Source organism: Vidua macroura, chromosome 7, assembly GCF_024509145.1.
Source record: "Vidua macroura isolate BioBank_ID:100142 chromosome 7, ASM2450914v1, whole genome shotgun sequence".
NCBI lineage: Eukaryota > Metazoa > Chordata > Aves > Passeriformes > Viduidae > Vidua > Vidua macroura.
Genome location: NC_071577.1, coordinates 29,758,555 through 29,775,298, shown reverse-complemented (window position 1 = coordinate 29,775,298; position 16,744 = coordinate 29,758,555). Strand labels below are relative to the sequence as shown.

Here is a 16,744-nt window from a genome sequence, read left to right as displayed (position 1 = left end):
TATTAAGGGACTTTAGATAGAGGCTTAATCATGCAGTGTTAACATAATACATTGGGTAATGGTTACTGTATGGAATTACTAGATAACGTCCAGAATCTCCTAAGGGTTACTGAGGTTGCAATCTCAACCATTTTAGAAATGGTAGCACACAAATTCCACAAACTAAACTGCTCTTCCATGTCTGTGCCCATACTTTACTGGGGAATCCTGATACAGGATTGTACCTGCTTTCTTGGAAGAAGGGAGTGAGGTGCACTTTTCTTTTAGAAAAACAGATGCATCCTATTTTGTGATATCTTACTGATGCCAGCATAAGCCACCAGCAGGAAAGGTGGTGGCTTTAACTGATAAACTCCTAGCCAAGCTCATGGTGTCACTGTTGAAGGTGGTTGGCAAGTCAGGAATTGAGTATTCCCAGTAAAGTGTACCATCCTCCTTATCCTGAGCCAAACAATGATCTTCCTCCCAGGTTTTCATCCCAGTCCCACTTTGTGTTTCCAGCAAACCCCTATCGTAGTCATATTGCATGTGTTCCATGCTACCTCATTTTCTTGCTATCACTGGCAGTTTCCCCACTCTGTTTTTGGGTGTCTTGTACCCTGCTGTCAATTTGTGTGGACTCAGCTGCTCAGAGCTGCAGTGCCCAGGCTGATCCTGCTCTGGCCCACACTGAAGCATCTCCAGTGCACAGAGGAGTCTTTGGGTGCTGGGATTAAAATCTATGAATCTCTGAAAAACGGAATTTTCTTTTCAAGGGAATTGCAAAAAGGTGTTACAAGGACATAAAGTTCAGTTCCTTGCTGTGAACAAGTTCATTTCAAGGAAAATATTGCTACTTATGGACAGTCTTTGCCTCTAGATTTGATTTTATAAATGACTGAAACTTTGCAAGAATTTACAGCTTTCATCAAACAGCTAACATGGAAACTTCCAGATTAAGTAACTAAAGCTTGGCAAAATTATAAGCAGTTGATACCTGAATCCCAAGGTAAAGAATAGATGAATTGAAAGAACAAGGAGTTCTTCCAGTCTTACTTGTAATATCAGAATAAACATGGAAAATATCCTGGCAGCAGAGATTAGGAGTGGTTAGTCTGAATTTTTAGATCCTGCACTTGAGCTTTTAGATTCTACAAGGAAGAAAGAAAAAGATGAGGCCTTTGGTGTGAGTATGACAGTTTATAAAAGACAAGAATTCCAGAAATGGCAATATTGTCAGGTGAGAGAAGGACATTTGATCAGATGTGTTTTTAAAAATGTCCTCTCTGTCTGATGGGCACTGTGTAGGCTTCAAAGGATTTGCCTTGTAAAGGTATTCCTGAAAAAGATCAGTGCATATGGGGTTTTATCCCACTTCCTAAGTTTGCTCTTTTGAAGATATTTTTGTGGATTTAAAGATGGAATGATAATCCATATGTAATTTCTTAAGTATAAAATCTTCCCACACTCACAGTGTGACATGTTTATAAATTTCAGCATTTTGGTTATGGTTGCTTATTTGTTTAATTTTTGGGTTGTTTCCCAGTATCACTTATGAGCCAATGATTATTTACTAGCTTTTTTTTTTTTAATTGATGCCACGGGCCATATCATCCCATTGATTTCTGAACAGAACTCCCTGCTGGAATCAGCAAGGCTTTTTGGCTCAAAAACGAATCGAAATGATCCAATACTTGGATTATGACTTTTGTAAGGCAGGAGGAAAATGGAGATAAAAATCTAGTATTAAATATCTCAAAGTACGTATTTTGACTCCCCCCTTCCAACTTCTAGAAACCCAACTGTATTGATTTTTAAACAATGTTTAAAACAGCAAATTCAACAACAACAACAAAGCTCAGTGATCTCCTCTGTGGGCATCTTGCCTTGAAACCTTCAGCCCAGAGCAAATTTTTACAACTACATGATAATCTATTGCAAACAAAGGCTTACAGCAGATGCCTGAAACCCCCAGCTGCAGCCTGAGGAGTGCAGTATCAGATCTAAATTGCTTCCATGCCACTGCTGCATATTTTTGATGCTGCTGTAGATGGGTGAGAGGGGAAGATGACAACCCACCAGAGGTACATTCGGAGTGTTTGACGTAGTGCCAATCTTGGAGAATAAGCACAGAGCAGCATGTTTCAGAGCATGAATGCTGGAAAGCACTTGTGCCATGGCTGTGGTTGGCTCCCTGCATGATTACTGAGCAGGCTCACAGCCCCTCTGTGCCTCAGTTTACTTGTCTGTAAAGCAGGGACAATCATTCCCCCACTGGGGCAGCCCAGGGGACTGATCCTGCTGGCAGCAGAGCTCAGTGGAGCATGGCACTGTGGGGTTTGTCAGAGTAGCTGGCTCAGATTTGGGGCCAGGGCTGCTTGCCAGGAGCCCAGCCTCTTCCTTCCTTCACCCTTTGTTGCGTGCAACACTGAGGCCAAATCCAGTGTTGCCTTTGCCAGCGGCTTTACCAAAGCTGCTGAGCACCCCACCACCACATGGGTCACCCCACAGGCGTGAGCTGCTTGCAGGCAGCCACCATCTGTGCCATCTGCCTGCAAGGCCTGGCACTTTGGGATGGGGCATGGGGTGAGTAGCATGGAGGGAGCCAGCAGGGCAGAAGTGCATCATGGTGCTGTGCTGTTACAAGGGAGTAGCTGTACGCAGGCAGGGCCAGCACCAATCCCTTTCTGCATCATGTTTCTCAAGTCAGTAGCAGAGGGAATGACAGGACAGGGATATTCAGGGAAGCTTTCAAGACATGGTCTTGGGCTGGAGGATTTTCCAGTAGTGGTGGAGTGGGCACAAGAAGGCAGTAGTAGCCAGAAGGAATTCCAGGAGAAGCTAGTAGCACACATCCTCTCCAGACAGCCTTGGGGGCAAGGGCCCCAACAACCTGGTCTCCCAGTCCTTGGTTTAGGGCTCCCCTACAAGCACTGGTTAAAACGGCACAGGAGAGCAAGCTCTGACACCCTGTCTACTGGAGGGTTGTTACCAGCCCTGAAACACTTCTGTTTCTCATGCTCTTGGTCTGCCAGGACCACTGGATTTTTCCTTCACTACAGTGTGCAGGAAGCTGTCAAGTCCCAGCCTGTTCAGGGCTGTGCAGGCAGGAAGCAAAGGGCAAAGGGAACAGACAGCAGCATGGTCTGGTCTATAAATTGCATTGAGATGAATTCGTGCTCTTTAGGTGACTATATGATCTTCAACGTTAATGCTAGTCATCATCATGTCCTTCACTTTTTGTTCTTCAGCCATTTAGGCTATGAATCAGTTTAGAAAGGGAAACAGTTCTTACTGCTGGTTTGGGCAGGGCCAAACTCAGTGAGGCCCCAGCCTCAGCTGGTCACTATGGTTATATGAACACTAACTTGGAAAATACTTGGCAGGAAGCCCTGCAGAGGCTGGAATATGATGGAGTAGGGTCAGTCAGTACTGGCCGTGGTGTTGCTTGAAAGGCTGAATCTGTGCAGCATGGAATAGGGAGTGTGGTGGCTGTGTGGTGTGGCAGATGGATGTTGCTCCTGGTGTGGTGCTGGCTGGGTCGGCTCAGTGCCTGTGTGCACATGTTAGGTATGCAGGCTGGAATTTGGAGGGTAAATATTGATGTGGCATTGTCTGAAAACAACTCTCTGTTTTGAATCCTGCTCGCAAGCACAGACAGCTCCCATCTAAGATGCATCCTAATCCCCCCGGCAGCTTTGTTTGGCATTTCTATTGTGGGCCTGTCTCCAGAAATATAAACTTGCCATTAATGACCTTTTTTTTCTCTTAAAATTAGGTGAAAAACCTGACAACAAATGGAAGATTGGGGCCTTGGTCCCCATGGCAACTGTGTGAGCATTCAGACGGGGACAGCACAGGCTCCTGTATGTGTAGGTCACGTTCATGTGACAGCCCTCGTCCTCGCTGTGGAGGTCGCAGCTGCGAAGGGGCCAGGATTGAGGTTGCAAATTGCTCAAGGTACCTCAGCGTCTTTGTGCTTCTCAAGGGAACAAGAATTGTGTGTGTCCACAGCTTAGCTCCTTCCTTGTGACCGTGCCATTGTATCCCAGCCAACATGAGGTGTGTGAGGTCCAGCTTGAAGTCAGTGTAAAATGAAGAAACCCAAGGGCTCTGAGCGAAGGGCTCTCAGCCAAGGCTCTTGGAAGATGAGCACCCCAAGTTACTGTACACTACACTGTGCCTTGGTTGCCCTTAGCTGTACAGTGAGTCGTGACCCATCAGGAGGAGTTGAGTAAGGCAGAGGTAGTTGTCAGCCTGCTGAACAGCAGACTAAAAAAATCAGTAAGCTCATAATTTTTCAGAGCTTGGGTTCCAAGGCCACTTTGCCAAAACCAAGCAGAGCTCCTTCAGAGCAACACTTGTAAGGACAGGGCTGAGTCTAGCTCCAGGCAAGACTTGTTTGCCTCGTTCTGTGAGTCTGTGACCTGTCTGCAGCACAGGCTGGCTGCTGTGCAGGTGAGAGCAGCTCGTCATCCTCTGGCTCATCCTCTGGCAGCCAGCGGGCGCAGGAGGCAGCTGCTGGGACAGCACTGGGACAACACAGGCAGCTCAGCTGGGGCCAAAGCACTGCCTGCCCACGGGAGCCTGAAGCTCAGCTTTGGCAGTATGGAAGCTAAGTGTCCTCCTGTAGGGTGCCCAAACATAGCCATGGTATTTGTGTCCATGGTACCCCACCACCCTCAGACTACATCATGTCATGACTCAAGGGAAGATGATGCAGTAGTGTAAGCACTATTTAATCAGGGTGGGGGAAACAGGATTTTGGTAAATATTGGGTCATTACAGTTTTTATCTACTTTATCTTCTCCATAAACATTCATTCCATTAAGGACAGCTGCCTCTTGACTCATCCCTGGAGATCAGTGCTGGCCTTGGCACCAAAAATTCAGCAATACTCATGTTTTAATTGGCATTTCTCCTTCCAGTCATGGGCTGTGCTGCCCAAAAGGTGTGCAGTCATTCCTGCCCCTGTACTGCCACTGTGGGCTGAGCAAAGCCTTTCCCAGGCAGGCTTTTTCTGTCAGTGGCAAATGGAAAACATGCCAGTGAGATGGATTTCTCAGCACTGCTCTGATGGCAAAAGAGGCAGGAATAGCTTCTAGAGAAGGAGATGAAAAACAGATTATTCAATCTTAAGACATACGAAAACAGCATGGTTTGAAAAATAGGGACATCTGGTCATCTTACATCCGCTTCAGCCCTCAAATTTCCTTTAATTGACTTCATATGGCATTGAGATTCTTTCTGCAAAGAGGGAGTAGGATGTTTAAATATGAGTTCTATTAAAAAGCTGGAGATCTGAAAGTGGAAGGTGTCTTTATTTCTGTTAAAAATCCTGAAACACAAATAGATGTTGAGAATTGTTGCGGTTTTGAGGATTTCTTTAGTAGAAATTTCTTGCCCTTTTTGCAACAGTAATGGCAATCTTCCATTTGATTTTTTTTTTTCATGATTTTACATGTAATCATTCTTTCAGATTAAAGAGTGGGGAGGTAGTAGGTGGTTTAAAACATAGCAGAATAATATGGAATAGTTGGATTTTTATATGAGTGGATTTCTTGTTCTTTGACCTTGTTTAGGGTGGGAGAGGGGAAGGGAGAGAGGGAGAAGGATGAGAGAACAAGAAGAGGAGGGGGGAAAGATCTAACAGGGTTCTGAAATAAAGCTGCCAAGAACAGGCAAGAGTTGATAAAAAATACAAAAACTGTGAAGGGCGATGTGGGTTTTAACTTTCATCCTCTGCCCTGATTGGTGCTATGCCAGAAAAATATTTCTTGCCAGCAGTGTTATTAGTTCAGTAAATGCTTTGAAAATTAACATCTGTTTTCAAGCTTAGCTTTCAAGAGTCAGAGAGCACCTGAGTTGTTTTTTGACTAGATTTTTTAGAAAGGTTTTTCTTTATATAAAAACACACCCCAGAAAAGATATTTTTTGGCTTAAGGCACTGAAGTGTCAAGATTAGGCAGTTTTATAAGACAGAGCATTACCACTGGCTCCATATGAAATGAAACCTGCAGCACAGAATGGATGAGATATGGTTCCTCCTCTCCTGCTTCAAGGTCCAGTGCTGCCAAATCAGAGAAAGGTGAGCTTTAATAGATGCAAGATTTTAAAGATGTAAATGTTGACTTCTGTGTAAGCACACATTTAGACACCTGCACATGCTCGGCCTCTCACAGGAGCTTTGCCAATGTCTCCAGCGCTGAGGTGTGAACTAGGTGGTTTTACATCACACTGGCTTCAGGCTGTGTTACCACTGCTCAGCAGAGATGTGATCACTCATTAAACCATGAAACTTGATCCTGCCTCTGAGCTCTTATTTGCCTCTGGTTTCTACAGATTTAAGGTCACACTACAGTGACGTCTGCAGGCGGCCATGAAAGCTAGAAGCAATTATTGTTATTTTTAATGAAATTTGAGATTTACACTTAATAGGATTCAATGCTGAAGGCTTTAGAAAAACACAAGATATTATGAGGTTTGTGATAAAAACATGGGAGCTGGCAGTGGTGTTGCTGCAAAAGATTTAAAGCATCACTACCTATTGAAGTAGCAGAGAGTAGGTTTTTTACATCCTTCAGCACAACTGGCATTCATGATCCTCAAAACCTGAACTCTTTGTGCAAAAGAGTTCAGGACATACAACTTTGGGATAAGCCATTGGGTCAGAAGAGCAGGATTATGATACATGGGGAAGATGATGGGGAATTGCCAATGAAAATTACACTAACCACACTATTGCCTAGTAAATCCTAGGAGACATTTTCAAAATCATTCATCATTGGCTTAGTTGTCTTCTTTTCCAATTCTTAGAGGCTTCAAATGGAGGAAAGTTAGACCACTGCTAAGCACTTTGGAAACTCCCTTTTAAAAAACTCCTTGATACAAAGACTGGTTGCAATGAATAATCTATTCTTCCACGAGTTCAGCACTTCTCCCATACTCTGTTCTCTCTCACCCTTTTTTCTAGAAATGGCGCTTGGACACCGTGGTCTTCCTGGGCCCCATGCAGCACCTCCTGTGGGATCGGCTTCCAGGTCCGGCAGCGCTCCTGCAGCAATCCTGCTCCACGCTATGGGGGCAGGGTCTGCGTCGGACAGAGCAGGGAGGAAAGGTAAGGGTTGTCCATGATGGTGTGCGCTCATTCCTATGGCTGTAGTGTTGGAAGTGGTGGCTGGGAAGGCAGATTGAGGCTGTTGGGCTCAACGCACAGAGCGGAAGCAGTCCCGGAGCCTGGGAGGGACGCAGCTGCATATGTGCATGGATACCCTCTTCCAGTGAGCCTGTGAACATCAGACACTTCAGAGCTGCCCTCACTCCCAAGCAGGACCCTTCAGCCCTCTGCAAGTATTCCTGTCCCACACAGAGGGCTGACGTCCTCCCTGAAGGGAGAAGCTGTGCCTGCTGTTGGCACTATAGAATTTATGGACACAGTTACTCCATTCTGATCCATCCCTGGAGTGGCAGCTGAGTATGTGCAGCTCTCAATGCCAGTTGCACTATTTCCAAGTCTCTATTGCTTATGCTCATGCTCCAAAAGCAGTTTGAGGCAAAATACAGCTTAACTCACAGATTCAGGCTTGGGTTTTTGCAGGAAATGGTATCAAAAAAACCATTTTCCCCCCTCTAAACTATGAAAATTGCACACAAAATTACTAAAAACCTAATACTTTCTGAACCTACAGAGCCATCTGCACTATAACCCTTCTTCAAGCTTGGCCCCTCATGAAATACATACTTCAAGGCATCCCAACTTCTTTCCAGGCCTGACATTTCATTAAAGGCCACCACTACTTGGCAATAGGCTGTTGCTTGTCCCTTGAGTGGTCACTAAGACATATGTCTGTGTATTTCTCAGAATAAAAAGAGCAATTCATTTAACTTCCATGTTTCAAGATATTTTAATGTTTGGTTTGATTTGTGTCCATTCACAATGATCCTTTTTGGGTTTAAAGACTACCTCTGAGTCAGTTGCAGTTCTATATGATTAAATTTGAGAACAATATTGACTAAAAAGATGAAAAAAATTACAGTTACTTTTGACACAGAACATGAAATAGCATTCACTTAGGGCCTGTTTTTAGATGCATATAGGATCAAGTTGCAAAATCTAGCTTGTTAGGGCTGAGACAGCAGTAAAAGCCAGACAGGCATTCAGCACCTGCCATTAGTGACAGATCACTGTTGAGTTGTCCTCCCACCAGTCATCCCTTTTAAAATATTTGATATTCATTCTCTCTTTGTGACACTTGGGCTTCAGTTTATGAGCTCTTTTGAGGACTCAGTGTTTGTGGAAAAGTTTTGAGACAGAGCACTTCAGAAAACCTGATCTCGATCATTTACTCCAACCATCTACTGAGCTCAGCCTGATTAAGCACTCCCATTTGGTACAAAGGCTGCATTTCTCTCCATGGACAGGAATATTGCTAATCTGAGGTTGTGTCAGCCTCTGCTGGCTCTCTGTGCATGCATCAGTTGTGCCCAAATGCAGTGTGCAGTCTTGCGTCCCACACCGCTTCATCCCTCGGATGTGCTGACATGGAGTTTTTACACAATGCACTTTCTTCTTTCAGATTCTGTAATGAGAACAGTCCATGTCCATTACCGATTTTTTGGTCTTCATGGGGACCTTGGAATAAATGTAGCGTGAATTGTGGTGGAGGGATTCATTCAAGGCAGAGGTCCTGTGAAAATGGAAACACATGTCCAGGTTGTGCTGTGGTATGTATTATTTACTGACATTGCATGAGGGGCACCTATTGACAGTAGCATCAAGGAATGGGGTATTTAGCTTCTCTCTCCATTGTGGTTTTATTTCTCAAGCAAGAAAATGCTGTCCTCAGTTTTTGCTGCAGAGGATGCTGAAATGTCCTTGAAAACAGAGGGGTGGCAGATTTAGGGACAGACTGGTGTACAGAGTTCTTCCTTAGGCCTCTGTAGGCTGATATCAAGTCCTTTACCTGAAAGTTCTAGACATGTTTTTTTTTTTCTGTCCCACTCCCAAGGATGATCCTGTTGAGTCAAGGAGGCCACACACACATCAAAAATGAGTTGCACAGTCACACTTGAGTAAACAACAGGTCCAACACCCCTTTTGCTCTCTTTACTTTCACATTCTTGTTCCAGCAGCTGTTTCATGCAGCCATTTTAATTGGTTTTGTGGGGCTTCATTTCTGTGTAAGCAGACTTGATCTGGAACCTCCCATTTCTTACCAAGATGTTTGGCATTTACACTAGAATCATGAAGTCCTGAAGCATTACATTTCTTCCACTCTGCCAGAAGAGAGTTGTTTATTTAGTTAATTTAAATCAAGAACACAAATGTTTGTCACTGGATTTCCTCCCATTAGTAATGAGAATTGTAAAACCCTCAAATCTTCCCATTCCCAGCCAGCCAGAATGTTGTCTGTGCTCAATGGCTGCTCTAGACCAAGGATGGCAAATGGTTCATAACCTTCACTAGAGAGTTTGAAAAGCCAACCAAACAAAAATAGCTGTAAAAAGATGTACTCTAAACCCATATTAAAAATAAAATGATAAACTTTCAAGGAATAAACCTTATTGACATTTTGTCCTCTTGAGGCTCCTCTAGGCTGACCTGAGAAGAGTATCTCAGGGTCAGAGCAGAAAACTTGTTTGTTATTATTATCTCTTGCCTGAATTATTCTCCTGCCGATAATGAACCAAGCTGTTGGAGCCCCACAGGACTTTGAGTCAGCAAAGAAACACAAACCTGAGGGAGACATAAAAATAGCAAGCACAGTTTACCCTTGAGGTCCACCTATGTAGCACACTCCCTCCATAATCACCACATTTTGTGCTGTGCCCAGCACTGACTTGTTCCTGTGAGGTCAGATAAGGTGGATGGGGATCGTGTGAGATCCAGAGAGTACCCTGTTATTTTCTGGAGTGTAAATAAGCCTCTGCCAGTTAGGCTGCTGCTGTTTAATAAGTAAGGAGGGAGTGGTTTTCCTTCTTGGCAGGAATACAAGACCTGCAACCCAGAGAGCTGCCCAGAGGTGCGCAGGAACACACCCTGGACCCCGTGGATGCCTGTCAACATCACCCAGAATGGTGCCCGCCAGGAGCAGCGCTTCCGCTACACGTGCCGGGCCCAGCTGTCAGACCCCCATGAGCTGCAGTTCGGGAGGAAGAAAACGGAGAGTCGCTTCTGCCCCAACGATGGCTCCGCAGTGTGTGACACTGACTGTACGTCCTGCCAGCTCGGAGGGACCGTGGGGCAGGCCTAGGTGTGGTGGTGGAAGGGGATGCTCTCAGAACAGCAAGCCCCTGACTATGGCTGCATAGTGTCGACATGTACGACTGGTGTCACTGCAGAGTGGCAGGGATGGGGAGAGCCCTGTGACACAGATATACAGTTGTGAGCTCTGTGCTTATGGCAGTGTGTAGATTTGTTCTTGCTCCTGTTAGGCTGCCCCAAAGACAACAGGCAAGTAATGAGGGTATAAAGAAGAGAAGAGCTGTTCTCAGGACAGTGTGTCTTTTCTTTCTCCCCTTGCGCACTGTCTCTCAGGTTGTTCCCTGCAGGACTGCTGTGATGCAAGGCAGCATCTTGAGGGCACAGCCTGGACTGCCACAATTTGCTGCCCAGGGAGGTGATTTAGCAAGGTTACCAGCAGACTCAGTTTGTATGCACAAAAATTTCTTTTTCTGTCTAGTTTAGCTGTAGCTCTGGGAAAAAAAAAACCTCTTGCCAAGGGCTTTCAACAGAAACTATTCTGCAGAGCACATAGATCCTGATTTTATTCATGAGCTGAACCCCTTTTTAAAAGCCCAACAAATGATTAATTTGTGTTCTTATGGTATCTTGTTTGTTTTCCTTGAAGCTCTTGTTGATGACCTCCTCAAGACTGGTAAGACCTCTGCACGGATTATCAATGGGGGCTGGTCCTTTTGGGGGGCCTGGTCTTCCTGCTCCAGGGACTGTGAGCTGGGCTTTAGGATCAGGAAGAGAACATGCACAAACCCTGAACCAAAAAACGGTGGCTTGCCCTGTGTGGGGTCAGCGATGGAGTACCAAGACTGCAATCCTCACCCCTGCCCAGGTAACCATGATCATCTTCCTGCATGAAATTCAGAGGTGTTTTCCTAAATCTTAATGGTAGAGCAACAACAACAACCACGAAATCAGTATTTCTAGGCTGCCTTTTTTTTTTTTTTAATTTGGGGGATTTTTCCTTATGTTTTTAAAGCTATTGTAAAGACCCACGTATGTTATATTTAGTGCTGACTTAGACTTCACCTCAGCTTAGAAGGTAACACAGCCACATCCTCTAGAGGAAGTAGTATGGTGGCTTGTAGCAGTCCTTTGCTTCAGGAAGGTTTGATGCTCCATCCGGTGGAGGGCATTATGGTGCATCTGCTCCGTGATGAGAAGGCAGACTTAATAAATGTGGCTTAATACTGTATAGAGATGCTTGATGTGGTGGTTCTTCTTGTGAACACTTATTTCTTCCCCCTCTCCTGCTTACGTATTGTTCTTGCGATGGGCATCTACTCTTGACATCAGTTACCATTTCCTGCACAGCCAGCAGGGAGTATTCTTGCCTGGTTTCCTGGTTTTCAAGTTTGTCCTCATGTTTATGTTGCACTCCTGGTCCAGAATAGTAGTAATAGACAACTGACTACTGTATTCTCTCTCACTGATCCTTCTCCTTGCTCTGTAATAACTGTCTAAAGTAAATTTAAGTGATCTTACACACATTACCTTGCCTCTTTGCAGCTCCAGCAATTATCTACCTCTGGCAATATAGTTTGTGGCCTACACTTGAAAATGCTCTATTATAGTAGTACTATTACGATTCTAAAATTCCATACAAAGATAAAATTCAAATGCAGATATGATCAGAATGTGCAGCAAGAGTATAACAGGAGTGTCAAATATTGCACTCCATGGCCTATAAAAAGGAAATAACTCTAGCACTATAAAGGCAGCTATTAGTACTATTTTGGAAGCTCTCAGTGGCTTTTTCACTAATGTCTGTGCCCTTTTTCTGTGCTGTTTTCTCCCCTCGGACACTCTGATGTTTTACAATCTGTTCTGAGTGCATGATTACTATTTCTCTGTGTCTCCCTCCTTCCCTGCCTCACTCAATGTGTATACACAAATCCTGGGTTTATTTTGCTCTAAGTCATCAGGTTATTATCTTCTGAATTAGTGGCATGTGGACCTGCAAACCAGGCAGTTTAGTGGGTGGGGGGTGGGGGATTCAGGGGTCTTAAGTCCCTTCCTAGTTTTATTATTAACCTCTTATGGGGTTATGCTTAGATCATAGAGTGGTTTGGGTTGGAAGGGACCTTTAAAGGTCACCTAGTTCAATGCCCCTGCAATGAGTAGGGTCAATAAATAAAGCCTCTGAGTTGCTGTTTCCTGAGGGCTGGAACTAGAGGACTTGGGCCTCCCACAGAAAGGTGCCATATAAGCTCAACTTCGGTGCTACAGTGCTTTTTTCCCAAGTAAATCTGCTGTTGCTATGAGTTTCAAGAGACAACATAGTAGTCATTGTAGTAGTAGTAATAATAATAGTAATAATAATAATAATAATAACAACAACAGCAATGCTGTTTTATAAAAAGGAAAGGAATAGAATGGAGTAGAATATCTCAGTGAATATTAATGACTACAACAAAGAATAGTTTCTGGTTTTGGCACTTTATGACTCAGAGTCTTTTTCTGCATAGATTTCATTTTGCATCCACAGAGTGAAGTGGATTTGTACCTCTCTTGATGTGAAGTTCTTGTTGTCAGGCCCAAGTGCCCCAGGTGCAGGAAAACTGCTAGCTAGTGTGGGCAGAGTGGATGTGCAAGGTGAGACACTGGGGATCTCCACCTTTGTCACAGTGAGGGGAGTAACCAATGGCCTCTACCTGTCTGTGCTTGCTTTTCAATGTCCTCCAGTGAAAGGCTCGTGGTCTTGCTGGACTCCCTGGTCTCACTGCTCAGCCACCTGTGGGGGTGGGCACTACCAGCGCACGCGGACCTGCACCAACCCAGCTCCGTCCAGCGGGGAGGACATCTGCATCGGGCTGCACACCGAGGAGGCCCTCTGCAACACGCACCCCTGCCAAGGTAGCCGCTTCTCATCCCTAATCCAGCTGGCTTCCATGCTGGTGGGAGCAAGGCACAGCTGCAAAATGTTTAAAATACAAATCAGAAACACCATCAGTTACAAGTTTTTTGATCATTTATTCGATGTCTGTTGAGCCAGGGGATAAGGAGACATCCCAGCGTTAGCTGCAGTGAAACCCTGTTCTCTTTGCCTGTTCACTGGCCCTTGCTTTTGCATTCTGATGCCAGTCAAGCAAAATTTTGCTAATGGTTGATCCCTTTCAAGTAACAGAAAAAGCAGGAACTTGGATCTTCAATGTGGAAGTTGACCTGACAAATAAAAGGAGTCATGAGGCAGCAATCTGCACAGCTGCTGAAGAACAGTCCTTCCTTTTTGTTTCACAGACAACAGATCAGCACTGTGCTACAACTCAGAGGACAGGGTTTAGATTTGTGCTGATTTTGAACTACCTTTGTGTATTTCTGATCCAGTGCAGGCTGACTCCTCTCCTTAGGAACCTCAGCAAAACTCTGTGAAGTGCTCTAATTTGTGCTGGCTGCTTGAGGCATCTTTGGGAGGCCACATCAAAGCTTGGCGGTCCTGGTGCAACGTTGCCCCACCCTGCTTCTTGTATGTCTTTAACCAGAGAGCTGGTTGGCACAGACAACTTTGTTCTGTGCAGTGCTCCACCAAGGGTTAGTTTAGTCCACATTAAGAGAACTACAATCTGACAAGTGGAATGTGATGCTTGCACTGAGAAAATTAAATCCACTAAGGACCCATGGAAAAGATGTGTGAGAGAGGCCTGGGCCTGGATCTAGGATCCTTCAGCATGGGAGAAGTCTGGTATCTACAAAGCATCCTTTTCCTTCTTGGTGACGCTGTGTGTGTTTTCCTGACCCTGGATTTCAGGTGGCTGGTCAGAGTGGTCAGAGTGGAGCCTGTGCAATGAAGAGGGCATCCAGTACCGCAGCCGCTACTGCGAGGTGCACAGCCCGGACTCTTCCCAGTGCGTTGGAAACAGCACCCAGTACCAGGAGTGCCTGTACAATGAAATTCCTGGTACGTACCATGTCATTCAGGAGGACAGGGTGAGCCAGTTTGGGAGAGAAGTTCGTGCCTGGACTGTCAAACTAGGCTGAGATTTTCTCTATTAAAAACTGGGCTTGGATGCTTCTAGAAAAATAAGGAAACTGATAAACATTATAAATTCCCTTGTGGCAGCACAGGATAAATGGCTTTCCCTTAAGCAGCTTAATATTTCTTTTAAAAAGAATTACCTTGATCCGTAACAAATAACTAGTATTGCTTCACCTGAATTGAAGCTTTTAAACCTGTATGATTTGTCTTAGGCTGGGTTATAAAAATTATCTCTGTTCTCAGTATGCATATGGACAACAGAAGGTCATTGATTTCAGGTATCCAAAAAGCATCCCAAAAGAGTGAAGAATTAAGGTGAGGCAGATGCAGAAAACTGGGGTATGAAAGTGGGAGATTAATCTGGGGTCTGACAGAGCAACACTGTTGATGGACAGATAGTCATCAGCATAGTCCACCCTGTGCTTTCCGGAAATTGAATCTCTCAGGCAAATATCTGATATGGGTCTAGACTGAATAATGCCTTTCCACATGTTCTTTTTTTTGGATTACAGTGCACTGACTTAAAAATATGAGATCTCTAGGCAATGGTATTCTTTTTCATGGTTTTTTCAGCTAACATCTTTTCCCTAAATTGAAGAAGCTAAAGAGTGATCAGGTAACAGTACTGAAATTATAAGATCTTTGGAGAGATTGTGTTGCATGTGTTTCAAAACATGAGCTTATAATTCAATTTAGAGAGACTCTCAGCTTGCTGCAGAACATATAAGCACCTTCTTGTGTCGGAAACACAAAGGGTTTAATTATTTGAAGAAGTAAAGGGGTGGCAAAATGATAACTTTCTCCAATCTTCTTTTCTTTGTTTAGTGATCCTGCCAGCCTCCAGCATTGATGAGAGCACGAACTGTGGAGGTAGGTTACCACTAACTATATATCTTATTTTTATCTTAACCTGACTTTTTTTCTCCCTGTGCAGTATCAACCAAACCATTAATCTATACAGCTCATATCCCACTGATAGCCTTAATTCCACTGGAGTCTTGCTGTCTGAGTCAGACTGGAGGAATGTATCACATGTCCACTTGTCAGGTCCAAGATTTTTATTTATTTGGAAGTTTGGGTTGGCCACTGAGGGTCATTAATTACCAGAGAGTAATTGCTTATGTCTCTCTACCTCCAGGGTAAATGGTTCAGGTGGAAGAAAGGGTTATTCCCCATTCACCATTGTAAGCCTCCAGCTGTTTGGAGGCAGGTGTTTTTAAATAACCTATAAAGATTTCAGTGAACAGGGTCTCTTAGACAGATCCTTTGCTGATATAGGACGAGATTAGAGGTTTATACTTGTCCTCCAAGTGCTTCCTTTCATTCAAGTTCTCACCTCTCACAGAAGGTGTGTCTCCTTTCTGCATGTAACCCAAAAAGGTCCAGCCATTAGTGTCACTTTTCCACTGCCCTGGGAGCCCCTATGATAAAAATGCAGACTGGAGAAAATGACAGGTTCCTTTAATATTATAAAATGCTAGTTTCACACTAATGGCCATGCCAATTCCTGCTAGCATCACATCCCTGTTTTCTGAAATCTAGATGATCTTCAGGCTGCCAAAATCTCTTCTCCCTGTAGAGATCATGGCAAAAACAGGCATACCACTTGTGGCATGGAAATGTTTGCAACTGAAGGCAGTCCATGGAATTAAGATTTCAGCCCCTGCAAAGTAACATTTGCCTTCCTGCATCACTCCTTCTCCCTCACAAGGTGCAATGGTTCTGCTTTGATTCCAGGACCCCTTGCTATAGCTTACACTCTACTGTTATGCACTGTACCCACATTTCCTTCTTTTTCCACCACCACTGTATTTGCTGTTGCTATCTACATTTTGCCATAGCTAATATTATTTATTGATGTTGCGTTCTACAGTATTTGGCAAAGAAGTCAATCAATAGAAATTCTGTTGATGCATCTCAGAAAATCTATATTTTCAAAGTGATGAACCAAAAAGCTTCCCCCTGGGGACTCACATGCTGCAAACAAAATAATATTATTTTTTCCCCCCTAAGATACAGCCAAAACTCATTTGAAAAATCAGATGGGTATTTCAGAGGTGAGACTGAAATAGGAGAGAGCTTTATGTTGTGACTTGCAAATGTGGCAGTGAAATGAAACATTCATTGTGATATAAGCAAAGCTAGGCAGGAGGAGAATGTGGCAGCATGTCATGTGGCTTTACTGAACACAGTTGCATATTCTGTGTTTTAGGTCTCATGAGTGATGCAAAACAGGCAGAAGTTTTTAGAAAGGAAAATTATTTTTTAAAAACTCTAGTGACATTTAGTAGAAAATTACAGTATTTCTGCTGGGTTTTTTGGACCGTCATCCAAAACAATAGAAAATGGTAATATTGCAATGGAATTTTATAATATGGTTTGAAAAATAAATGTAGCTCATGAGTCTAATAAATTCTGTATGGTCTGTACTGTAATTATGATGGAAGTGTATTACTTTGCTGTAGAACTCTATTGGTTTTGTTCTTTTTAAAATCAGAAGGATATTTTTTAACTAGAGATTAGACGAGAGCCATTGACTAATGGGCAGAATC

At 44.0% G+C, this 16,744-nt stretch overlaps 1 protein-coding gene across 6 annotated transcripts in view; it reads left to right on the top strand.

Annotated features, from left to right (window-relative positions):
• SEMA5B (semaphorin 5B) overlaps window positions 1–16,744 on the top strand; it is a 277,696-nt gene that overhangs the window by 239,243 nt on the left and 21,709 nt on the right. For all 6 annotated transcript variants that reach the window (XM_053982602.1, XM_053982603.1, XM_053982601.1 and 3 more), the window contains 8 exons: window positions 3,758–3,939; window positions 6,953–7,096; window positions 8,556–8,703; window positions 9,966–10,191; window positions 10,830–11,048; window positions 12,902–13,072; window positions 13,965–14,114; window positions 15,018–15,062. In XM_053982602.1, coding sequence (XP_053838577.1) covers window positions 3,758–3,939; window positions 6,953–7,096; window positions 8,556–8,703; window positions 9,966–10,191; window positions 10,830–11,048; window positions 12,902–13,072; window positions 13,965–14,114; window positions 15,018–15,062 — 1,285 coding nt within the window. The remainder of the gene's footprint in view (window positions 1–3,757; window positions 3,940–6,952; window positions 7,097–8,555; window positions 8,704–9,965; window positions 10,192–10,829; window positions 11,049–12,901; window positions 13,073–13,964; window positions 14,115–15,017; window positions 15,063–16,744) is intronic.